This window comes from Carex rostrata, chromosome 21 (genome assembly GCF_964058835.1).
Source record: "Carex rostrata chromosome 21, lpCarRost1.2, whole genome shotgun sequence".
NCBI classification, from domain to species: Eukaryota; Viridiplantae; Streptophyta; class Magnoliopsida; order Poales; family Cyperaceae; genus Carex; species Carex rostrata.
This window is the reverse complement of record NC_135938.1, coordinates 5254840-5280849: the sequence shown is the minus strand read 5'-3', so window position 1 is coordinate 5280849 and position 26010 is coordinate 5254840. Positions and strand designations below refer to the sequence as shown.

The following is a 26010-nucleotide window of genomic DNA, read 5'->3' as shown; positions in this document are numbered from 1 at the left end:
ATTATCCATTTCTGATAAGAAAAGCCAGATGGCTCCTATTAGGCTTCGGTGGGATTAAAAATTTGGAAAGAAAGTGTTCGTAATTTGAGAAAACTGATTGTACCAAGTAGGCATCGAATGTTCTAAAGCTGTTTGTAATTTTTGCATCCTAAGGTTTCCGTCGACAGTTTTACATTTTCATATATCAATTTATTTGAGCCTAGCATGCTCTCTTAAATGTTTAAATTTTTTTAAGTGGACGAAAATACCCTTGAAACAGTGCCATTTGAGAATCTAATTTCAGAGGTTCAGATTATTTGAAAAAGAAAAAAGAAAAAAGAAAAAAAAAAGTTTTTTGGTGTTCTTGTAAACCTTATATGATCTCACGTTTCTGTGAGAATGACAAAAAAAGCTTAATTTTGATTACTTTGGTGCTAAGTACGAAACTTGTAAATAAACTTTCTTTTCAATAGATTTGTTGCCGACAATTGTCGACAACCTTCAAAAAAAAAAAATTTTGATCATAAATAAATTTAGCTAAAATACCAGACCATGGTCATCGACAATCACAAAAATATCCCTATATCGAACAACTCATTGTAAATCATATAGATTATATACAATATCAGGCCAAGAATTTAAACAGAGGCATAAATTCAGGTATTCTACTGTACATTTTCTCATAAGAGCCTTCAAACCTTGTAACTGACATTGGTTCCCATAATGATGGCCAGTCAAATAAACAGCACCCATTAACACTGCAAATTTCAACCTCCGATCAATAACATTTGCCTCAATTAAACCTCAATTTTCCAATTTTAAGCTTCAGTTTAGCCTTATTCAGTTTGTGATCGCCATTGAACACAAGAAAAGACAGCAATCCAAAGGAAGGAAAGGGACAAGAGTCCTGAAGTTGCATCAATTTCGAGACATCCATTCATCCCTACTTCTCCAAGTCAAAGCTGCCAAGTGGCACGACGGATATTTTCCTCAAGTGAAAAAAAGAAAGTACTTTTGGGACTCTCATTCAACTCCTTTTGGACAAATCAGTTCAAATCAAATGATAATCTGAACATGGTACACTATAAAGAGTTATAATTTGAAAAATGAAATATATGGTTAGAAATTATTAAATTCATACATACAGAATACCTCGTTTCCAACAAATATAAAAAGATTTGACTCAATGAGTCCGGTCCAAATATATGGATCGAACTCAATGGTTCAGATCCATCGATATATATATTGAACTGTTGAAAGGGAGGAATGCAAGTGCCACATTTCATCAGATCCTAAGTGGATCAGCCTCAATGATGAATATTTAAATAATTTTTTTTTTTAAATTTGGTAGAAAAGAAGAATCGGTAGCTATCACATTTAATCAATTCAGAATTGAATCTTTATCATTGAAGCTGATCCATTTCTAACTTGATTTTTTGTGGCATCTATATTCTAGATTTTTCCATCAACGTCTTTTTTATTTAAATAAAATATATCAATGGATCTAAACCATTAAATCCAATTCATATATTTGAATCGGACTCATTGAGTCAGATTTTTCTATATTTGTTGCAAACAAAAGACTCTTTCTATTTCCGTACGTGTGATTTCAATAATTTCTATAGATAAAAAATTTCCTATGGAAAACACAGAGGTTGTTTACTGGTTCTCAGACATTGTTATGACATGGGGGAAACACCATGGAATATACATTGTATGGTTCGCCTTTTCAAAGTTATACAGTATTTACATCAACTTTATATACCACTCCAGTAAATGCACAAAATGGAAATGAGAAATTATTTCCTTATAATTAATATCCAACATGTAGCTACATACATACAGGGCTCTTCCACTAATCCATCTGATTCAAATCTTGCGAAAGAGAACTTGAGCGCCATATTGTGGCTGAAGTGTCATGGACAGCATCGGGGCATGCAGGTAAGAAGGTGAGACCTCAAACTCAAACCTCTGCAATACCATCGCAAGCGCCACCTTTGCCTCCACAATTGCAAGGTTCTGGCCGACACAGATAGCGGGTCCCGCACCGAAAGGGAGGTACGCGCCTAGGTGGTGGCTAGTGCCTTCTGCAAATCGTTCTGGGTTGAACTTGTGTGCATCTGGGCCCCATATTTCAATGTCATGGTGAATGTATATGAGAGCAAATTGCAATTGGGTGTTCTTGGGGATATCGTATTTGCCAAGCTTGGTGTCTTTGGTGGCTAGTCGGTTGATGAAAACTGCCGGAGGGTAGAGACGGAGAGTTTCTTTCAAAATTAAGCTTACCTATATTAAAAAAATAAAAGTAAGAGGATAATGATACATTCATCTTTTGAGGGCAATGATGCAAGTTTGTACAAGAAATCTGTAGGTAACAAACAAAAAAGAAGAAAAACAAAACACTGCTATGTTTTGACTATATACACGAGGTCCCATATTAATCAGTTCCTATAATAACTAATAAAAGTTATATATACTTTTATTATAAGAACTTACAATTTTCAAATTGGCCAAATCATCTGCCCTAGGGTACCGATCCTTCCCACAAGCAGCCATGACCTCCTCCCGGGCCTTGCATTGCCACTCCCCATGCACCGCTAAGAGAAACACTGCCCACGTTAACAAGTTAGTGGTTGTTTCTTTCCCAGCAAAGTAAAATGTTTTGCACTCATCGATTATCTCTTCGATTCCCAGCTCCTGCCCATCAGCCTTGCTAGCTGCCAACATTAGCCCAAGAAGATTTTTCGAATCCTCACACTTGCCTCGATTTGTTTCGATTAGTTTGCGAAGGGAGTCTCGGATTTCTTTGTTTATCCTCCACCTCCTTTGGTTTTTCTTAGTAGGTATGAACCTGTGCAGCAGGATTTTGAGCTGGTAAATAATGCCCACACCAAATGCTATACTGTTTTTGCAATACACTTGAACATTTCTCATGCTTGCAACTCATTAACCAACAATTTGTATTTAAGGTGCAAATATCACGCAACCTTTCTACTGTCAACAGTAATGATAGTCAATCAAATGACTGCAATGCCACTGAAGCTCTTTTTTTGTATAAAACAGAATCTATTCTTGATGGTTCAAATAACTTAAAGCATAACAATTAAACAGTAATTTTTCGAATGCTTAGTTAAATGTAGGGCTCAATATCTTTCTTCACACTGTCTACATTTGATTGTATGTACTTGCAACCATCTCTAAGAATGTTACAACTTTCAAGCTCTAGAAATGCTGGATGTTATTTAAATTACAGTCAAACAAGCAGTTTGCAAAACACTTTTTTTTTTCTTCAAAAGAGGAGAACCAAACTATAACAAAACAATCATGTCACCTATAAATAAAAAATCACCTGAATCCTGGGAAATAAAGTGATCTTAGAGCAATTAAGACGAGACGGGCTTGCTCGTCCTGCAATTCAAACACCCGTTTTGCTTCCTTATAGCTGCTACCAAATGCCACACAAGAGATGACATCAGCAGTAAATATCTCGAATTCCCTGTGCACTTCTATCTCAAACTCCATGCGCGTGCCTCCCTGTGCCTCCCATTTGTCCAACATAGAAGAAACGATTGTTGCAATTTCGGGAATCCAAGCCTGAACATAAATTAAAATAATTCTTGTCATTGAGGGACATCACGGTGATGGGACCATTTAGGACCAAAACCATTTTCATACTATTATGCAGTATACAGCGCTATGTTGTTCAAGATGAGTACTGGCAGGCACGTAGAGGTACCACACTTTACCTGTTACATGCATGTGTTATCAGAACTTCATCAAAGTTCTTTTCAAGTTTATCTGTTGTCAACGAATCCCAACCTATTCAAAGATGGGAGACTCTTGTCAACCCTCAGTCCTCACCTCCCAAATACCCTCCAACTACTTTTGGCCAACTTCCATAAGAAAAAAAATGAATAAGTCAAGTATGCATTCTGCAATTATCAAGTATGTATTATAGCCAAGTGTATATTTTGGGGATGAACAATAAAATGAGCATAGATGTTCAAACTTATGCATGCAACAACAAGAAGAAGATACCTTGTTGGCAAATAATGTAGTAATTAGTGAAAATGGCACCAGTGCCCAGCATTTATGTCAACCAAACCATTTCATGGAACTTGGTTGGCAAAGACCATTTTCGAGGGCTTTATTGAAGATACCTTGTTTTGTTATTGGGAGTTAACATGCAAGTTGAAATAATATTTGCTGTTAGGTTTTATAGTATACTACTGTCAACAGAATATCATAATCAGGTTAGTATTTTTTATCAGCAACTAGTTTGCAATTGAATTTGAAATAAGCCCACTTCATATAGTATTTTAGATCTTTGCCAAATAGACCAACAAATTTGGATAGCCGTTGGTAGATCAATGTTCTATTGTTCTTCATCCGCATATGCAGACTAAGCCATCAAAGCCGAGCCAATGGAAACTTCAATATAAAAAGAGAGTACATTTTTTTTTTTTCATATATCGTAAGACAACATGGAACAATTGTCTACGTGTCTGTGTGAAACTATATAAAAAATAAGGCAACTTTTGACCATTGCCCTCCCACTGGGTAGCTACATAACATTATAACTATGATAAAAAAAATTGAAATCAACTTATTTTATCTCTCTTATCTTTCTACAATTTCATTCATGTACAATATGGAAAAAAAATCTAACCATTATATTAATTATTTGTAATTTATTTATCGGTGTGATTAGCCTTTCTGTCCCTCAAATTAGACCACATTATCACAATAGGAGTAAGTGGCAATTAAGTTTACTAAACAACCAATTTAGTACATGAGCTTGATTTTCATAAGATTTGACCATGTGTACTGTAACTATTAACTGAAAAATGCCACTTTTGAAAAGTTTGGTTATTATGGAGTCATATCGTAATTTTGAGTTCCTGAGAGATACAAATGCAATTTTGAACTTCTGAAGGGTATGGAAATTTCCAAAAATAAATATTATAAGTTTATAACACAGAGTGTGCCAGGAAGAATGTTGACTTGAGCACTAACCTTGACCCGCTCCATGTTAAACGCCGGAGCAATAATTCTCCGGTGGTGGGCCCACTTAGAGCCATCAAGGCCGGGCAGCCCCTCGCCAATCAGCTGCCTCGCTAATGGGTTGTTCCCGCCTTGCCTTTTCTCAAACAACCCGGTGGTATCCAGCAAAACAGTCTTAACAAGAATCGGATCCGTTATCACGAACCGGGGCCGCGACCCGAACCAGTAGACAAATGGGCGCCCGAACTGCGCAGTCCACTGAGAGAAGAAAGGCGCCACCCGATCGACCACGTCATGATGGATGCAAGGGAGAGGCGTGGATTGGGCCTTGGATATGACGGCCCGGTAATCGGGCGCATTACCTGATATGATGCGCCGGGTGGGCCCGGTGATGCCCTGACGGCTGAAGAGGAGGGAGGCGAGGTAGGGGTAGTAGAGGTGGTTGTAGAGAAAGCGCGAGAGGAGAGAGAAGAACAGTAACAGGAGAATTGTGGAGCAGAGAGGTGACATCGGGGAGAGAGAGATTGGGGGAGTGTGAAGTGAGCTCAAGCGGGAGGGGAAATAATAAAATATGAAAGAAGAGAGGAGCTTTCTTCCCACCTGTGAGAAACCATGGGCCAAGCGGAAATGCTATCCTCCGCGGAGGTTTTACCTGCGGAGCTGTGCGGTGGTTTTGATCTGATCCGTTCGTTTCAGATCGGACGGGCTGAATTAAGAATTCACCAAATTTTGAATTTTTTTAAAATTCGGATAAGATCTGATCTGATCCGTCCGATTCAAAACGAACGGACCAGATCAAAACCACCGCACAGCTCCGCAGGTAAAACCTCCGCAGAAGATACGCTTCCGGGCCAAGCGAACACACATTTTTTTCGGCAGGAAGGCCATGGGCCAAGAGAACATATTTTTACTACTAAAACAATGATAATTTTATTTGTATTACATTTAGAAATAAAAAGAAAAAGAAACAATGCATGAGGACACCAACAAATGTGATAAAAACAGTACAATATACTTGGAAACTTTCATTTGCACGATAAGCATGACTTTTTGATGTTCATTTGCACGATATGACAGATAACTTCTATTTCAATATGGGCAGCTTAGATGCCGTTACAGTTGTTATTGCACCTTTTAATGACTTATTACAAATTAACAAAGAAAGATATGTTGATTATTCACATGAAATGGCACACGTTAAATCCAATTTGCTAGCACAATAGAATAAAGAAAAATGTGTGATTTGCAACAATACAATTAATTGATAATTACTGTGACAACTAACCATGAGTTTCAAGATGCAACAACCCAGATTTACTTGGAGGCTAAATGCCTCATCATCCAAGGCTATCACATCTAAGCCACATGATTCCATACATAACGCAAGAAATAAAACAAAAACGTGTGGAGACAGAGATGGGGAAGGATTGAAATTCGGACAAACAAAACGAGTTTAATTTGAATTCGTTTAGACCCGTTAATCAAGCGGTTGAATGAAAATTCAGAATCAAATGGCATAGACTACCCATCAAACTGAGTTTGGTCCGATGGGCAATTATGTTTATACCCCTCTTCCTCTATCAAGACCTTGGTACAATTATGTTTATACATCTTACAGATGGCTTGATAAATAAAACAAACATTTGTTTCGCCAATCAGATGGCTCGATAAAACACAAACAAAAAAGAAAGAAAAATTCTACTGACAGAAATCAGAACATGATCACTTCTGATCAAATTGAATTTCCTAACATAAACCAATGGAAGCAAGATATATAGAAAAAAAAAAAAACTAAAACTTTTGAGAGAATTTACAGGCGGTATGCATCTACCACCCGCTAGCAGAATAAGTAGACAGGTAACTCAGGTGACGTGAGGAACGCCACAGAGGAAAATTCACATAACATATTAGGCTTTGGTGGGACTAGGAATTTGCAAAGAACTGTTCGTGATTTGAGAAATCTTTTCGTACCAACTGGTACTACAACTTTTGAGATACCACTTCCCAACTGGTATTACAACCAAGTAGACATCGAATGATCTAAAGCTGTTTGAAATTTGCATCCTAAGATTTGACACCGTCAGTGACCCTTCAATGGACCAAGTCAACAACAAGGGTCCTATCAATCTTCTCTGGACCAAGACAAGTCTAGTTTATGCTCAAGATGATCCTGGCCCGAGTCATAACTAAGCCCGTTCCTTGATAGCTTGCTGGACAGAAAAACAGGTTTTAGTGTTTGGGCCATATCTCCTTCATACGAGGTCCAATTAAGGTGATTCAAAATTCTGTGGAAAGATAAGAGAATATTCTACAACTTTCATGTTGGGACTTATCCCAGAAAAATAAATTATCTTGGTCTAAAGGGCGTGTTAAGTCAACTGATCTGGTTGGAGTCTGTGAGAGTTATAATTTGTTTTCTGTTTTCAAGTTTTATTTTGTGGGATTTTAGAAGTGTCTTTTGATTCTCTAGGAGTTTATTAATTGTATTTTGGTATTAGAAAAAAGTGGTTGAATGTTGTATTAATTGTTAGGAAGTATCTAGAGATGGAATATGGCTATATAAGAGTCCAAAGTCAGATTGTACTGGAACCATTTGAAATATTACGAATTTATCAATTTGAGTTGAGTTTTATCTCCTCTTTTCCTCTGTGAGTTGAGCTTGCTCCTCTTGAGTGATTATTAGTTGTGATAGTTGTGTCCTTGTGCATCTCTCATTGGCCGGGCCGGTGTCAAGATTTACCTCAACAGTTTTACAATTTATATATATATATTAATTTGAGCCTAGATAGCTCTCTTAAGTATTTAAGTTTTGTTAAGTGGACAAAAATACCCTTGAAACAGTGCCTGTTGAGAAACTAATTTCAGAGGTTGAGATTATGAAAAGAATTAATACGGTCAATCTAATCGACATGATGTATCATGACATGCTGACAAAATACGGATTGAACAAATTTACCAAGCACTTGTACATCTTACAGATGGATTGATAAATATAACAAACATTCGTTTCGCCAATCAGATGGCTTGATAACACAGAAAAAGAAAAAAGAAAAAAGAAAAATAAACATACTGACAGAAATCAGAACATGATCGATTCTCATAAAATTGAATTTACTAACACAGACCAATAGAAGCAAGATATAGAAAATAAACAAAAGCTTTTTCAGAGTCAATTTTGGAGATCGTACGAATCAACCACCCTCCAGCAGAATAAGTTGTCAGGTAGCTCAGGTGATACGAGGAATGCCACAGGAAAACTGTACATAAAAAAAAAAGAGGAAAAATTATGAAAATATCACTCCAAAACCTTCAAAATGTCCGCCTGGAGACACGCTCTCCCCTTCTCCTTTTTTCCCAGCATTTCTTCCCTTGGAGCTTCCGCCTGGAGACACGCTCCTCCGCCTCAGCCAGTTGTTTCACCTCCATCTCCGCCTAGTAATTTACCAGCACCTATTTTGATTTCGATGGGCATTATCACCGTTTGATTTCAATTTGAAATCCTTCTCTTGATTAACAAAGCGGTCAAGCTATATCCTTATTGAAGCAGAAGAGAAGACGAGAGAATACCTATTTCCATCTCCTCACGCTTATGCTTTCCCCGTAAGAACGCTGCGTCGACTCCCACGTCCTCTCTGCTCGCTCCCGTGACTCTACTTGCTCTCGCACTTCTCTCTGCGGATTTGGCCTCCTCCCCTCCCCCTCCGTCCTCAAAATCGAAGGTGAAATTGTTGGCACTCGGGTTCTTGCTATCTCTATTTAAGTTTTGAATATTTACAAATTTTGCTATAAATCTTTCCAATTAATTGGAAATTAGTTACTTTATTGTAACATTATGGTTTTTTATTTATTGATTTGTTGGAAATTAGTTAATTGGGGTGCACTGGTGTGCATTCTGTCTTCAATTTTTTTTTTTTTTTTTTGGTATCTGCTCTGTCTTCAATTGAACCATAAAACAGGTGGTAGACAGCTTCGGCTCAATTTATCTTGGCATATATGGTCTCAAATTTGTTGAATCACCTGTAAAGGCAAAATGTGCTCCAAAATTTCAGTTTCATTCTAGTAAATTTCAGTCCCATACATATATAGAAGTGATAGAGTACGCATATTCCAAATCTTTATAAAATTATGAATTATTGCAACTCTGGTACCAGTATGACACCAACATAGACCAAAACATTTGAATTTGATGTACCTTCCCTCATCTTTGGAATGTCAAGTAAATATTAGACCTGTAAAATATTATTGAAAAGGCATTATAATGCAACTATTTTTTTCTAAAGAATGATCCTTGTCAAATGTCATATGTTGCTTGACATAAATCTTCATTTCAAAATTATAATTTTTTTATAGAAGATGAGAATTGAAGCATTATTGTTGAACTCCATGTTCATGATGATTTTGCACTTCTTTCTATTAGATTTTTTTTTTTTCAAAGTCCAAATCATGATCAAATGAGAAAAATGTGATTAACAGAGTCGATGACTCTATAACAGAAATTATAAATAATATCACAAACAATATTGTGTTACTATGAAGATAGCTCAAGTGCTCAGAGGAAGGAAAAAAAAAAGAAAATGTTGTAGTATTATTTGTCTATTGAAGGTTAATTTTACAACTTTATATTTAGCAAGAGTAATTTTTTTCTATTTTCTTGTAGGGCTGCTAACATTGCTACTGCACGACCAAAGAAGAGAGCATACCTGCCAACTATTTCCAAGCTTCTCGAAGAAGAAAATATAATGGCTTTTATCTAGTTTCTTGCCAACATATTGTGATGTTTATTTCCAAATGATAGTAGTCATTTTGTAATATTGAATGCTAGTGGTTTATTTGCAAATGATAAATGGTTTATACATTTTGCCAATATATTGTGAGGTTTCATCTTAATGTTCATGATACTTGTCTTTATGTAATATATTGGTGATCAATTTGTTAATTCTTACAAATGATAAATAGTTTATATTTTTTGCCAATATATTGGTGATCAGTTTGTTAATGCTCAACAGGGACATTTTGGTCTTATGTGCATATTATTATGTAATATCCAACAAGAGACGGTGATAATACATTGTTCCTTTTTACTTGATAATTATGTATTATCTGAGGAAGATAAATGATAATAAGGCATAAAAGAGAAAAAATAATAATATACAAAATATTTATGAATGTTGTTTCATTTGATATGTGTTGTTACAAAAGGAGAAAAAACAATAATCTGTGTTTTATGTTCTAGTTAACTTTTAGTTGACGTTTCCTTTATTTTTTTCAGATATAGATTAGTTTGATTATATCTCTTAATTTGTTACTTGTAAAAATCTGCTAAAATGAAAAATATTTACATCTAAATGTTTTCTATATGTTGTATGGATATCAAGATCAGAGTCAAAAGGAATAGAGAATTATAATTTTTTTTTTGTATGAAGGACAATAATGTCCTTGAACTGAGGAATAAAGAATTATCAAAATCTGCAAGTATGGATGCATTGTCACTAGTGTGAACTTTAATATGGACTTTAATTTGCAAGTATGAATACATATTTATTGCTCACAACTTGTTTACATTATATACACATATTTTCAGAAAGCTGCAAACAAAATAAAAAGGGAAATCTTACAAAAACTAATCATTTACAAATCATATCCTTCTAGTTAATTATCTACCCAAACTTGAAATTTTCATATAAATCTTCAGCAATAGTATCACTGACACCAGCATAGCAGTATTAGTAATCTCCTCTAATACTTCTTTGTGGATTACTTGAACAAATAGCAAACTCTATCTTGAGGCATAAATTGAGCATTCCAAGTCTTCCAATATGTACCTAATATATTAATTCAAGAGTAAACAGTACAAATATTATGAGGCCATTCATCCTCTTATAATGAATTCAGATGCGGAAGTGTCTCCCAAGTTACATAAACCAAGAAATATTATACCAGTCAAGTGGTCTATCTATAGGTACCCTTTATATAAATTATTGGTTGAAGTTGAAACTAATAACAAGCAGGCACCAGATGGATACCTGCTCAATGTCCGTTATTTCAAAGCCCGGTACCCGAGTTCTTCAATTACTAAAAGAAACTCCTTCAAAGTCATAACTTGTGGCTCTGACGAGTCATAAGCCATATGTGTACCCTACAAAATAATTGAAAAGGGATGTGAACATATATGCTTTAAGATAAGGAGACATGAAAATGCGAAGTATTGTTTTCTTGTGTTAGTGTGCATTTATGCTCAACAATCAGAAGTGGGCCTGATAACTGCAATGGAAGGTTTTGAGCAATCCAGTAAAAGATATAAATGTATTTGTGAGCATATTCACAAGGACAAATGGTCCACAGTTCAGTTGGTTGATTGCTTGATTACACAAAATCCTGATTGCATTTAGCAATTTCTATTCACAAGGAATAGTCACATACATACCAAATAAGTCTTCTTTCTGAGGCAGCATATGGAATAGTCACATACATACCAGATCACACCATGAATAGCTACTCAGTTGTGTTGTATATTAATACTGAGGTCTGAGCATATTGGACAAAACTGAGACTCTATTGAGTAAAGCTGGTAAGCATTCACTACTGGGCTATGATGACGAAGAAGTAATTGGCAACAACGTATACACACCAACACTGACAAGCAAGGTTTGCCTCTCCCTTGTTAATAAATACTGACACTCACACTATCAAGAGCTATCAAGAGCTACATGGTTTGCCTCCCCCTTGACCTTGAGGATTGAAGGGATACCAAATGATTTCACAGAAGCGATTTTACACATAACAGAAGGGAGAGATGCACAACAGATAACAACGATATGCAACATGATATGGTGCATATGGAAGGGGCGAAATGAAGTCATATTCACGGACAAAACACCAACACCAAGGGATATCCTCAGGCAGGTAAGCCGGTTACAATCACCGCAAAGGGGGGAGCAGACAACTGACTCAGGTATGGAAAAAAGAAAAGAAAAGTTAGTGGTACCGCCAAGAACAGTGATAATGATGATAGATGGTTCATGGGAACAAAATAAGAAAGCAGGTTGGGGAGCATTGTTATACGATGAAGGGGGAAAATTAAATTGGGGGGCATATGAGCATACGGAAGCAGCTGATCCACTCCATGCAGAAGCTATTGCACTCATGATTCGTTTATTGCTTTATTCTTAATAAATGTTTGGTTTTGGTATTGCAGATTCAATTCTTCTGTTTCTTCATCCTCAATAAACATTTAGTATTATGGAAATTCTTTTAAAGGAATATTGCAAAGATGTCAGGAGGGAGGGAATCTGGGAGGGTGGCAGAGAATGGAAATACTCACAGACAGTAGAGTGTTGGCTAGAGCAGTCAATGGTGGGGGGATTCTAAATTTACCATCATGGGGAGCAACGGAGACGGTAGCAATGTGCATAAAACTGATAGGAAGTATGAGGGATGCAGTAACAGTCAAGCATGTAGGAAGGGAATTACTAAAAGGTCCTCACAACCTGGCAAATCATGCAAGAACAACAGGAAGAACGGAACAATCAAACATAGCATGTCAAGGATCATTTGAGGTATGGCAACACTCGATTGAAGTCATTTGGAGGCAAGAATGGTACCAACTGGACTGGGATACATTCCAACTAGATACTGGTATGCAAGTGCACCAACCAGATTCACATATCTGATGAAGCAACAAGATGGAGAAGGCGGCAAAAAGTTTATTTCAGTTTTTAGCCTTATTAATGTAATCCTAGGATTTAAATTTTAAACATGTAGGGTAAGGTAATTTACAATCAGAGCAATCATTCACATGGGGTAATTATTTGCCTTCTAGCCAATAAGGCCATGTGAAGCAGTAGTTAGATTTATGTGTTTTTATGTAACAGTACTTCCATTTCAATAAATATAACCTACGGGTTTTGAATCAAAAAAAAAAAACACTGACAAGCAAGGGACATAAACAAAAAAATTAAGTGTTTTATCTGTGGAGCTGTATGAACAGGTTATGAACTGAGAGAGAAGGCAATACTCTAAATTTTTGGTGAAATACATCAACCGCAACATTTACATTGTGAGTATCAGACAATGTCAAACCCTTGTTAATCAATTTTTTACCTGATATTCTCTTTTCTACTCTCCTCTCTGTCGTATCAGACCGTCTATGGAGGCTTTATCGTCATCGTCGTTGCCGCCCTCTCTTCATCCAAAATTGCTCGCCCCACTCGCTCTCCTCCTACTGTCACCCTAAGCCTCAGTCTTCTTTGCCGTCGCATTTGAGAGATCTGTGATTTGGAGGGGCGCGGAGGGGTGCTAGGACGCACGGAGAAGCGCCGAAAGGGGACCACGGGTCGGGAGGCACTGGGAAGGAAAAGAGCTATACAGAGTGAGAAAGAGTAAACGGGAGGTGCCGGGAATCGCCTGGTTGAAGAGGTTCGCACAAAGGAGATTTGAAGAGGAAGCGATTTTGAACTGGTGGAGGCATGCGGTGGCAAACAACAAATTAATTATACAAGGTTATAATTGAAAATATAGAAATATGTATATCAAAACAATATTTTTCAGTTAATTTTTAATAAAAATAGTATAATAATACATAATAAATGACAAATTTATAAATTAATTAAGTTTAGAGTGACATTTTCTCAATTTCAAAGTTTAGACTTTTTTTCAATTTCAAGGTTTTAGAGTGGTATTTTCACAAATTTTTCAAAAAAAAAAAATGAAAGTCGATTAATTAATTATTTTACGCAACACCACTTAATTTACTAGTAGAACTTTGATGCATGTGCACCTACCTTATCCTGCCAGTACTTGTATAATATTCCTCTTCGAGTGCAATTTTTGGTGTTAACTTGGGAATCTCTTGAATTTTTTTTCCGAATTTTTACTTTTTTTTTTTGGATTGAATAGGCTATTTGATTTTTAGTTTTTTTTTTTCCAATTTTCACACCAAACGGTGTGGTCATCCGTGTAGAACCTAAAAAATCATGGACTGAAATGCCAATTCGGTACCCAATATTTTTTCAGACAATTCGGTCCCATAATTTTTTTGTATATATAAATATTCTTCTTCTTCTCTCTCCCTCCAACACAGCCACTATCTCCACCATTTTTTCCCTTCCAGCGGAAAATGAAGCTCCAGATCCGAGCGTTAGGAAGTCTGTTATCTACAAATCGGCATTTGCATTGTGCTTTTAACTTTCATCGAAACATTGTAGTAAGTTTTTTTTTTCAATTACGATCATATGTTAGCTTGTAAAATTAAAAATAATATCGACAATTGACTGTGAAATTCTTTTTGTTCAGATAATGTCTCAAGTAATAATAAATGTTTATTATAGACGCACCGACTTGCACATTTCTTGTTACTAACTTAACGAGTTTTGATGAGCTAAGAAAACATATATATGTTAGCAATCAGTTGCTCCCTAGCCAGTTTGATCTGACAATCATGACTCATTTGAACGCGGCACCACCTGACTTAGTAGAAAAATACCAGTTATTTAGCAAAGACCACGAAATGATATGACACATGGTGCTTGGACATGCCACTCCGGTACTGGATTTTAAACTTCTTGAATTAGTGGTTGAGTCAGTACCAGTTGTTAGTCAGACCAATTATGAACCATATCCGGGTAGTGTACCTGGAAGTAGCAGAGACACACCGGTGTCTGATTCACCCATATATTTTGATGACCCATCGAAATAACGATTGTGGATGATATGGTAAATTGTTTTCACGAGCTGAATAATGATACTATCTCAGACACAAACTCTGATCTTGGTGATCCAGTTGTCGGGGAAAATGATATGGCTGAAATAGAGGATCAAATTAGAATACAACATGTAATGAAGGAGTGAGAAGCGTATATTCCCTTTATTAATCGAGGATTGCAGCATCCTTGTCCGGCATTTAATGACTATGTGCCGATGTCGTACAAGGATGAAACACTTTTTGATTATCCACCCAGAATTGATGGTTAATTTTCAGTGGGACAGATGTTCGAATCCAAAGTCGATCTTAAATCTCAATTTAGTGGATTTTCCCTATATCATAACTTAGAATTGCAACAAATCCATAGCAATCATACTGGCTATGTAGTTATATGTAGAGCAGAGGGGTGTCCATGGAGATTATACGCAAAACCACTGAGACGAGAAATTGGACAATTGCAACAAACCCATACGAGCACAATTGTTACAGTATTGCTTGTACAGTAGACAGTTGTCAGATGACTACCATGATTGTTTGCAAATATAGTCAAACCTGATCTAATGAAGGACCTGGAGATGTCAATTAAAGCATGTCGATTTGCAGTTAGAAATATATACAAAATGGTTAAGCCTTAATACAATAAGATTTGGAGAGGAGGGAGTTAGCTATTAGTGATTTATTTGGTTCTTGGGAAAAAGCCTACGAACTGCTACCTTTTCTGCTCGGTGCAATCCAGAGGTCTATTCTAGGTACAAAATACATAATTGAGCACGAAGCATCTACACGTATGGGCGTCCATATTTTCACCCGTGTGGCATGGGCTTTCGGTCCATGAATTGAATCCTGGCCATATCTCCAATCAGTTATGTGTTGCTGGACACCTATCCGGTAGGTATAAAGAAAAATTATTCATGGCATGCGCTTATGATGCAGAACAACAATTACTGTCAATTGTGTTAGAAATTGCGGATGAGGAGAGTTCTTCCAATTAGATCCTTTTTATACAATTTGTACGTGAAAATGTTGTCGGTCCTGGTCGAATATGCGTTATATCAGACCAGCATGCTGCAATTCGTTTAGTGTTTGATAGACCTGATTTAGGGTGGTGTGAGAAAAGAGATGAAGCAATTCATCGATTATGTTTTCAACATATTGCATCAAATGTTTACAAGTTGTGCTAGGACCAAATTATCAAAACAAAATTCAAGAAATTTGTGGGTAAGATGAAACCTTGGAGGTTTAATGAGGGTATGGATTTAATAAAAGGTCGGAGTATAACTACTCATCAGTATATCATGTGGTGTGGTAAACGGTAGCAAAATCTCGAAGAAGAGCCTTTGCAACAACATAAATGAGCACAATGTCATGACGGAGACATGAATATGTGAGGTATAGTGACTACAAAAAGATCAGAATTTTTGAACAACGTATTTCGAGTGGCTCGTCAATTGCCTGTAACAGCAATAGTTGAGCGCACATTTTACAAAATTGTGGATTGGTATGTCAAAAGAGGTAAGGTTGCTCAACGTAAGTTTGAAGAGGAATGAGATTATCAGAAAACATATTATCAGTTTTAGAATATCGGACTAAAAAACAAAGGAGCATCGAGTGATACCAATGAGGTCCTAGTTCAACATTTATGAGGTCATAGTTCATGATGGAGTCATCAGAACGGTATGTCAGTTGTTTACTTAAATTATCAGTTTAAATTTATAAATGATAACATTTAATTATTTTGATTTATTGATTGTAGGGAGTGAATAGAGATATGAAGTATGAAATTAGATTTCCATAAGGCATTGGGGGAATGCCTACTTGTGAGTGTCAAAACGTAATTTACTGGCATTCCTTGCGATCACAACCTAGCAGTGTGTTGTCTGAGACGTCTAAATTCGAGGACCTATGTAAGTCACTATTATAGCATTGAAAATTATGTCATCACATGGAGAGGTCATTTTTCCAGCTTTGGTAATGCCCACAATTGGCCATTTGACGCGGGAGCACCTATAATCAGGCTGGACCCAAATAAAATAAATAAGGGTAGGAGAAAGTACAACATAATTCCTAATTTTATGGATGATATGGAAGTTCGAATTAGGCTACGCAATGAAGTACAACGTCCAAAGGATCTAATAGAACAAGAATTTCAGGTTGGAAATTACAGAGTGAATAAGTTAATATTTTAATTATTTGACACACTTAATTATTTTTTTGTCAATATTCTAAAGGAGCAACTAGTGGAAGACGAAAAAACGTATCTGGTCTATGTCTAGAGGCACCTGCTATGTATGCAGAGCAACTGCTACACAATGTTCACGAAGAGGCGTATCCGGTAGCCGTCCAGAGGCATCTGCTATGTATGCAGAGGCAACTGCTACACAAGGTTTACGAAGAATCGTATCTGGTAGCCGTCAAGAGGCATCTGCTATATATACAGAGGCAACTGACACACAAGGTTCACGAAGCAGCGTATCTGGTAGCCAGCTTATAGCTGGTCATCTGATGAGTAGAATATTCAGACTTGAAGACTGTTCTTTTTAACTAGAAGACTTATGTTTTTTCCTCAAAAAACTGCTTTTTGAGCACCTGTTTCGGCCAAGGATCTCCTGTTTCGGCTAAGTCTGAAGGTGGCTGTTTTTTTGCGTCTGTTTCGGCCCCTGTTTTGGCTAGGGACCTCCTGTTTTGGCTTTTCCTGAAGGTGGCTGTTTTTGTTGCCTCTGTTTCGGCCTTATTTCAGTCAAGGACCTCCTGTTTCGGCCAGGAACAGCCCATGTTTTTGCTATTTTTGTGCCTCTGTTTTGGTCAGAAATACCCTGTTTCGGCCAGGAAGTACACTTGATAAATATTATGTTTGGTCACCGCTAACGATTAATCGGCCTAAACGGACATTTTTTACAACACTAATAAATATTATGTTTTTCCATATAAGTTTGTGTTGATTCAATATGTTATTGTCATGTGTTTACCACTTGGGCACATCGCAATTTCGGAGTCAGATTGAGCGTAGGCCAGTGTTATCAATTGGAGATCGTACGTGAGTTACCAAATCAATCTACCTTGGCACGGGATAAAATTACGGGCTTGATAATTTTATGGAGTGTATAGAACTATGGGGTTCTAACAATAATTTCATCAAGTGTACTTCCTAGACAAAACATGGTGTTTCTGGCCAAAATAGGGCCATAACAGAGGCACAAGAATAGCAGAAACAGAGACTGTTCCTGGCCGAAACAGGAGGTCCCTGACTGAAATAAGACCGAAACAGAGGCAACAAAAACAACCACCTTCAAGAAAAGCCAAAACAGGTCCCTGGCCAAAACAGGGGCCGAAACAGACACAAAAAAAACCACCTTCAGACTTAGCCAAAACAGGAGATCCTTGGCCGAAACAGATGCATAGAAAGCAGTTTTTTGAGGAAAAAAATCATAAGTCTTGTTAAAAAAAAAAAAGTCTTCTAGTAAAGAAAACATAGTTGGCTACCAGCTGAATATTCCAATTAAGAAAACACAGCGCACAATTGTTCAGCGTTCTTTACGTCTGAATATTATACTCATCAGACGACCAGCTCTATGCCGGCTATCAGATACGTTGCTTCGTGAACCTTGTGTGTCAGTTGCCTCTGCATATATAGCAGATGCCTCTGGACGGCTACCGGATACGATTTTTCATGAACCTTGTGTAGCAGTTGCCTCTGTATACATAGCAGAGGCCTCTGGACGTGGACCAGATACGTTTCTTCGTCTTCCACCAGTTGCTCCTTTTAAATAATGACAAAAAAATGATTAGGTGTGTCAAATAATTAAAATATTAACTTATTCACTCTATAATTTTCAACCTAAAATTCTTGTAATATTAGATCCTCTGGACGTTGTACTACATTGCGTGACCTAATTCGAGCTTCCATATCATCCATGGAATTATGAATTATCTTGTGCTTATTCCTATCCTTATTAATTTTATTTGGGTCCGACCTGATTATAGGTGCTCCCGCATCAAATGACCAATTGTGGGCGTTACTAAAGTCGGAAAAATAACCTCCATGTGTTGACATAATTTTCAAACGCTATAACAGTGACTTACATAGTTTTCCTCGAATTTAAACGTCTTAGACAACACACCGCTAAGATGTGGTCGCAAGGAATGACAATAAATTACGATTTTTGACACTCACCTGGAAATCTGATTTCATACTTCATATCTCTATTCACTCCCTACAATCAATAATTCAAAATAATTAAATGTTACCATTTATAAATTTAAACTAATAATTTAAGGAAACAGCTGATATACCGTTCTGACGACTCTATCATGAACTATGACCTCATAAATGTTGAACTCAGACTCCATTGGTATCACTCGATACTCCTTTGCTTTTTTAGTCCGATATTCTAAAACTGATAATATATTTTCTGATAATCACATTCCTCTTTGAACCTATTGTTGAGCAACATTAACTCTTTAAAATGTGCGCTCAACTATTGTTGTTACAAGCAGTTGGCGAGCCACTCGAAATAACGTTGCTCAAGAATTCTAATCTGTTTGTTGTCATTATACCCCACTTATTCATGCCTCCGTCATGACATTGTGCCAATTTATGGAGTTACAAAGACTTTTCTTCGAGATTTTGCAACTGTTTACTCCGATCTTTTATCAAATCCATACCCTCGTTAAACCTCCAAGGTTTCATCTTATTCACAAATTTCTTAAATTTTTTTTGATAATTTGGTCCTTGCACAACTTGTCAACATTTGACACAATATATTGAGAACATAATCGATGAACTGCTTCACATATTTCCTCACACCACCCTAAATTAGGTCTATCAAACACTGAACAAATTGCAACATGCTGGTCTGATATAACGCATATCCGATCAGGACCGACAATATTTTCACGTACAAATTGCATAAACCAGCACCAATTGGATGAACTCTCCTCATTCACAATCTCCAACGCAATTGGCAATAATTGTTATTCTACATCATAGCGCATGCCATGAATAATTTTCCTTTATACCTGCTGGATAGGTGTTCAGCATCTACACTTATAATTGGTCGAAGATATGGTCAGAATTCAATAAATTGACCGAAAGCCCATGCCACACAGGTGAAAATATGGACGCCCATACGTGTAGATGCTTCGTGCTGAATTAAGCATTTTGTGCATAGGGTAGACCTATGGATTGCACCGAGTAGAGAAGGTAGCAATTCGTAGGAATTTTCCAAAAACCAAATAAATCAGCAATAATCAACTTCCTCCCTCTCCAAATCTTATTGTATAAAAGTTGAACTATTTTGTATCTATTTCTAACTGCAAATCGACATGTTTTAATTGACATCTCCAAGTCGTCATTCATTAGACCAGGTTTGATTATATCTACAATCATCCTGACAGTCATCTGACGACTATCTACTGTACAAGTAATATTGTAACAATTGTGCTCGTATGGGTTTATTGAAATTGTCCAATTTTCTGTCTCAGTGGTTTTACGTATAATCTTCATGGACACCCCTCTGCTCTACATATAACTACATAACCAGTACGATTGCTATGGATTTGTTGTAATTCTAAGTTATGATCTAGGACAAATTCACTCAACTGAGATTTAAGATTGGCTTTGAATTCGAATATCTGTCCAACTAAAAATTAACTATCAACTCTGGATAGATAATAAAAAAATGTTTCATCCTTGTACGGCATCGACATATCATCATTAAATGCCGGACAATGATGCTGCAATCCTCGATTAATAAAGGAAATAGACGATTCTCACTCCTTCATTACATCTTGCATTCTAATTTGCTCCTCTATTTCAGCCATATCTTCCCCGACAACTGGATCACCAAGGTTAGAGTTTGTGTCTGAGATGGTATCATTAGTCAACTCGTGAAAACGATTTATCAAATCAACCACTATCGTTATTTGGAAGGGTCATCAAAATATATGGGTGAATCAGACACCGGTGTGTCTCTGCTACTTCCAGGTACACCACCCGAATATGGGTCATAATTGATTTGACTAACAACTAGTACTGACTCAACCACTAATTCAAAAAGTTTAAAATTCAGTACCGGAGTGGCATGTCCAAGCACCATGTGCCATATTATTTCGTGATCTAAGCTAAATAACTGGTATTTTTCTGAGTCAGGTGGTGGCGTGTTCAAACGAATCCTAATTGTCAGATCGAACTAGCTATGAAGCAAATGATTGCCAACATATATGTTTTCTTAGCTCATCAAGACTCATTAAGTTAGTAACAGTAAATGTGTAGATCGATGCGTCTGAAATTTCGCATCTATGATAAACAATTATTATTACTTGCGACATTATCTGAATAAAAAAAATTCACAATCCATCGTTGATATCATTTTTAATTCAACCTAAAATATGATCGTAGATGAAAAAAAATCTTACTATAATTTTTAGATGAAAGCTAAAAGCACGATGCAGGCCGATCTGTAGATAACAAACTTCCTAACGCTTGAATCTAGAGCTTCGTTTTCAGCTGGAAGAGAAAAAAAAATAGTGAAAATGGTGACTGTGTTGAAGGGAGGGAGAAGATGAGTATTTATATAAAAAAATGAAATTGTGTTGAAGGGAGGGAGAAGATGGTAATTTCCTGGAGTTTAGTGATTCATAATTTGCAAAAATGAAAAAAATAGAAGGAAGCTTGTTGGAAATATGTAGATTAAAGGGTCAAATTTGTATTTACAAAGGTACACCGGACGTTTAGTGCTCAGTGCATGTACAAGAAATGCAGAGTATTATTTGCAGTAACACAGTAAAGAAAAACAATCTTTAGATTGCCAAGTGAAAATATCTTCGAGAATTAAATTTATTAACAAGGTAAATTTATTTTAAAACTTACTCCCTCACATGAAAACGGCACATGTGAGGGAGAGCCAGCTGGACTACCACAAGAATCCCACCCATCGAACCCTCCTATATCTGTAAGCCTGTCCAAACCCATCGAACCCTCCTATATCTGTACACCTGTTCCCCCCCTCCCCCATTGAACCCTTTACACCTGTCCCCACTCGTCGAACCATAAGTATAGAGGACAAAAAGGTGAGCACAAAAAGAGAAAAAAACAACAACAAATTGCAGCCTTGTATGGGGGAGATTGGCAAAATTCAAGCACATAAAGAAGAGAAGAAAATGCAAACAAGAGGCTATAAATTTGTAAAGAAAAAAAGTTTGGAGAGAGAGCGAGAGGGGCGAGGAAGCGAAGGAAATTACCCAGGGATGAATAGACTAGTCAAGGGTCCATTGAGCAAGAAAAACGGCACCTAAGGCAATCACTGATGGCAAGAACTTGAGGAAGCAGTACTCTAGCAGTGCCAACTCAGCCAGATAGTTCGTCAGATGCATCAGCGCAAGGTGCACCTGACATTATTTAACACATGTATTAGGAAAAAGAAAATAAAAGTGTGTATCAAGGGATTATGTATAACACCCACTAGTTTATCAATATCTCTTCTAAGAGACAACCACGTGGTTTTGTTTTTTATTCTTTTGGATGTCCCCAGATGTCAACCAAATAATAGTTTTTTGTTCTTTACATCAACATGTTTGAGGCAAATTAGTCAGTTTATATGCAATTTAAAAAAGTAGGATTACAAAGATAACCAATGTTGGATAATGGTCACAAACACAATTAGTAGGCATCAATGCAAAAACAATAATGCTATGATATGTAATTTGCAAAACTAATACTTTGCATATATATTATGTACAGCAAGGGATATAAATGACAGGGCTGAACAATATATTATTATGGCCACACTAGTATACGTACAAAGTAGTACTGGTTTAAACTCGATGAAGCAACCAAAAGCAGACAACATTTTCAGAAATTGACAGACTGTAATACCTTGGAAGAGGCTAGCGCTGCTCGAAGAAATCTCCTGAAATTATAAATTCAGTGCAAGTAATAGTCAGTACAATGATTTGACAAGTTAAAAGCAGCACTTAAAATGAAAATAAGCAGCACTGGGTTATAAATAACCTGAGAAAGGTTTTTATTGTTGGGACAGAGATATTATGACCCACCAATGACAGCACTTGCCTCTCCATTTTTAGTACCTGATGCAATAGCAAGAATCCGTTAATATTGGAAAGAGGAAATTATCTCTGTTTGCGTAATCGACTGTCGGTACCTCATTCTTTCTATATGAATTGTCAGTGATGAAACAGAGCTCCTGCACACAAGGAGCGCACATCTCTTCATATTTACTGAAAAAGAACAAGTTATATTTAGCAAATTATAATTCCATTCATGGATATACATACAGCTATCAGTAATTATTTATGAAGATGCTCATTCAATTTGTGAGATACATTGACTTACGAGGCAATCAATAGGCACGTTATTCCAAGAAGCTGAAGCCGTTGCCTCTCAATTTTGTTCATAGAGAGATATCGATCAATAAGATAAACCGTGAGATAGAGAGTATCAGACATGTGCCAAATCCATTAATTAACCGTAATTAAGAAATATCATTACTTCCAATAAAGAAAGACACAAAATAAATTGGGAATAAACAAACTATCGTTACTTAAAGGGCAAAAAAAATCAACACAAACCTCAACAAGCCAATTGATTAAGACTGCACGCGTATTCTGTGAAACATCAACCTGCAATCTCTCCAGAAAATCAGAAGTAGGCCTTCTGATAAGCCGGTAAGAATTTTTAAAATATAAAAAACAAGTGTAAGAAGAATGATTGAATAATATATCTTAGCATGTCGAGGATAAAGTACAATTTCTATCGTAGCACTTGAGCCGTTGCAATATATCATTAGTATTTGATGAAAATTACTTCAGGACCAGAGTTCTAAAACACCAAACATGACATTTCAAAGCTAACGGAACAGATATAAAGAAGAAGAAAAAAATTAAACAAAAGGGTACACAAAGTTTTATAAAATTCAGTCTTATTACCTCATTAGCACGGAAGTTACTGTAGATGTCAGATGCATAGATGGAGCACATTCGAATGTTCAACTTCTCACAATCAACATTTGCAATTCCAGAGCTAGATGTATCTCCTACATGTGCAAAAAGTCAGTTCAATATAATATTAAATATTTTCTAAAGTTTATAAAGGCATGTGTGCCCCCAAAAAATAAGAGATATTGTTCCAGAAGCCCTTCTTAACACATATGTTATGCAAATGCAATTTGCAGCGGTTGCACAATATTTTCATTGTGAAGAGGCATGCAATATGCAACTTACCATTTATTGTGTTAGCATCAAAAGCACGAGATCCAAAGCTACTTTCTTCTAGAAAGATCTTTTCAATGCTATCTCCATCCTCTTTGATCCCTTTCTATTCAGATTTAGGTCATCGACATATTTGAACTCAGGTATTTTATGCCCAGCAGGAGACTTAGCCTCTTTTCTAGACTTGCAGATAACCAGATTGCCCTCACGAAAGACCTTGGTCTGAAACATAAAACATAAATCAATACAGGAAAAATATACTACCAATAGTGGAAAAGTAACATGTTCACTGGTATAGGAAAATATTACAGTTTATACATGCTGGATGTGGCATGTACCAGGCAAACTGTTACACTTTCAAATTGAAAACCGTAATCCCAGAAATGAACACTCTACCTGTGCTTTTGGTACTTCTCGCAATGTCGCGCGCTTCTTAAGTGGTACCAGCTGCATTGTGGGTACCTACATCACAAGCAGGTCTTTTTCTCCTCCCTTTCTTGGTATCCGCACACAAATCAGTCTTCTTTAGATTCATTGTCGTTCCTATACGGCAATTTAAATCTTTTAAACCGGTCTCTTTTTCAGTGGGACCAGAGGAGGGGCTCCGCCATTTGCATGGGCAGTGACGGAACGGGACCGCATGATGGGGCCAATGTTCTGTTAAATGCCGGCATCAGAAGAATTCTCCTTAGCTTCCATGTCTCAGTAGCACATAGAGGTTGTTGCTTACAAAATGAACACCCGCAAGAGAAAGGGATAAAAGAAAATAAATATGTGCTTAAATTAAGAGAACAAAATACTATCAATAAAAGAACAATTTATTAGTTTGCTACATTCTATATATTTAAATAAAAAAAAAGATTCTTAGAAAACCCTAAATGCAGTGCACATGTAGAAGTTTCAAAATCAGGTAACAAATCAAAGACAGAGATGCACTGCTTGGATCCCAAATACCACAACCGTATAATTGTCCAAAGACTTACTACCTCCCTATAAATCAATTGAGAGATGCACTAAAGTGAAAAGATCTGGTGGTTTAAACCCTAAGTACCCATCATGTCCAAAGAATGAACGGATCTTAAGCAGCAATAAAATACAGAGAAAATTCTCTCAAAAAAGAATGTAACATATAGAAGGGGTTTATGCAAAAACCTAATTATATATAAAATCGTTGAAACTGCAACCAAAGATGATAATAAACTAAGAACCCTCACCCAAAGAAGAAGGAATTGAAGCGAATTTTGAAAAAAAATGGAAATTCTCTTACGGGTCTTGAGAATATCCATATCGAATCAATTTTTACAGAAATCCCTGTTGGCTAATTTATTGTGAGCCCCAAAACCAAGTAAAATATGGTAGGAGTACAGGAAAAACGACATAAAACAAGAAAAAGATTTCAAGAAAGAGAAATCGTAAATCCCTATGTGCAAAGATCCGCCGATTTTTCTTACGTCGAACTAGCAAGTTCATCTAGGTCATCATCGAAACCAAATCGAAAACCAAGAAGCTAAAAGATTAGAGCTAGGGTTGCGTAATTAAAAGAAATCGGAAAACCTCACCTGATGTTTGCCGAAAGCAAACGTCGTCTCCGATGAAAGCCCCGATCAGAGAGAGAAGATCGATCGAGAGAGAGATGGAGGTATCGGAGCAAGATATGAGAGCAAGAGAGAGTTGTAGAGAAAGAAGAACAGTGACAGGAGAGTCGTGGCCTCGTGGGGAAGAAAGGAGACATTGTAGAGATAGAAAGAGAGTTGGGAGTGTGAAGTGACTAGTGAAGTGAACTCAAGCAGGAAGGGAAATATGAAAGAAACGAAGACCTCTTTGCACAGCTGGCCATCTGCCCTGTTGAAAATTTTCAGTCATTTGATTGGAGGCTTGGAGCAATCAATGGGCCGGGCTCACATAATGAAGAAGAATGAATGCTAAGAAATGGAGCTCCTGTTTTTTCCTCTCTTTTTTCTAATTTACTGCGAGAAAAGTCTGGTTCGTTTTCTCATCGGAAACAAACCAATGTGCTTTAAGATTCGTACATTTTGTTTTAAATTTTGTGAATACGAATTTTAAAGTATCACCGGACGGCTCGGATTTCTATCATACCTAAA

The 26010-nt window shown here is 36.7% G+C and overlaps 2 protein-coding genes across 6 annotated transcripts; both read right to left on the bottom strand.

Annotated features, from left to right (window-relative positions):
- Window positions 1-1617: 1617 nt before the first annotated feature.
- Window positions 1618-5571, bottom strand: CYP721A1 (cytochrome P450, family 721, subfamily A, polypeptide 1). Its single transcript, XM_078322896.1, has 4 exons — window positions 4996-5571; window positions 3329-3573; window positions 2476-2830; window positions 1618-2265 (listed from the first exon to the last, which is right to left on the bottom strand). The coding sequence occupies exons 1-4, from the start codon at window positions 5491-5493 to the stop codon at window positions 1849-1851; spliced, it is 1515 nt and encodes a 504-aa protein (XP_078179022.1). The 5' UTR covers window positions 5494-5571; the 3' UTR covers window positions 1618-1848.
- A 4996-nt stretch (window positions 5572-10567) lies between these two features.
- Window positions 10568-25445, bottom strand: LOC144573183 (cyclin-A2-1-like). Of its 5 annotated transcripts, none has more exons than XR_013517897.1 (10): window positions 24305-25445; window positions 23921-24130; window positions 23627-23733; window positions 23034-23354; window positions 22843-22918; window positions 22692-22768; window positions 22557-22590; window positions 21923-22069; window positions 11007-11119; window positions 10589-10805 (listed from the first exon to the last, which is right to left on the bottom strand). XR_013517897.1 is itself a non-coding variant. In XM_078322894.1 (9 exons), exons 4-8 carry the CDS (start codon window positions 23144-23146, stop codon window positions 21938-21940), a joined length of 432 nt encoding a protein of 143 aa, XP_078179020.1. In that variant the 5' UTR covers window positions 23147-23354; window positions 23627-23733; window positions 23921-24130; window positions 24305-25445; the 3' UTR covers window positions 10568-11119; window positions 21923-21937. The 5 variants fall into 5 exon arrangements, 2 of the variants coding, with proteins under 2 accessions (XP_078179020.1, XP_078179019.1); XR_013517895.1 differs by lacking the exons at window positions 10589-10805; window positions 11007-11119 and adding exons at window positions 13616-18440; window positions 21098-21188; XR_013517896.1 differs by lacking the exons at window positions 10589-10805; window positions 11007-11119 and adding exons at window positions 13638-14135; window positions 21098-21188.
- Between the last annotated feature and the right edge of the window lie 565 nt (window positions 25446-26010).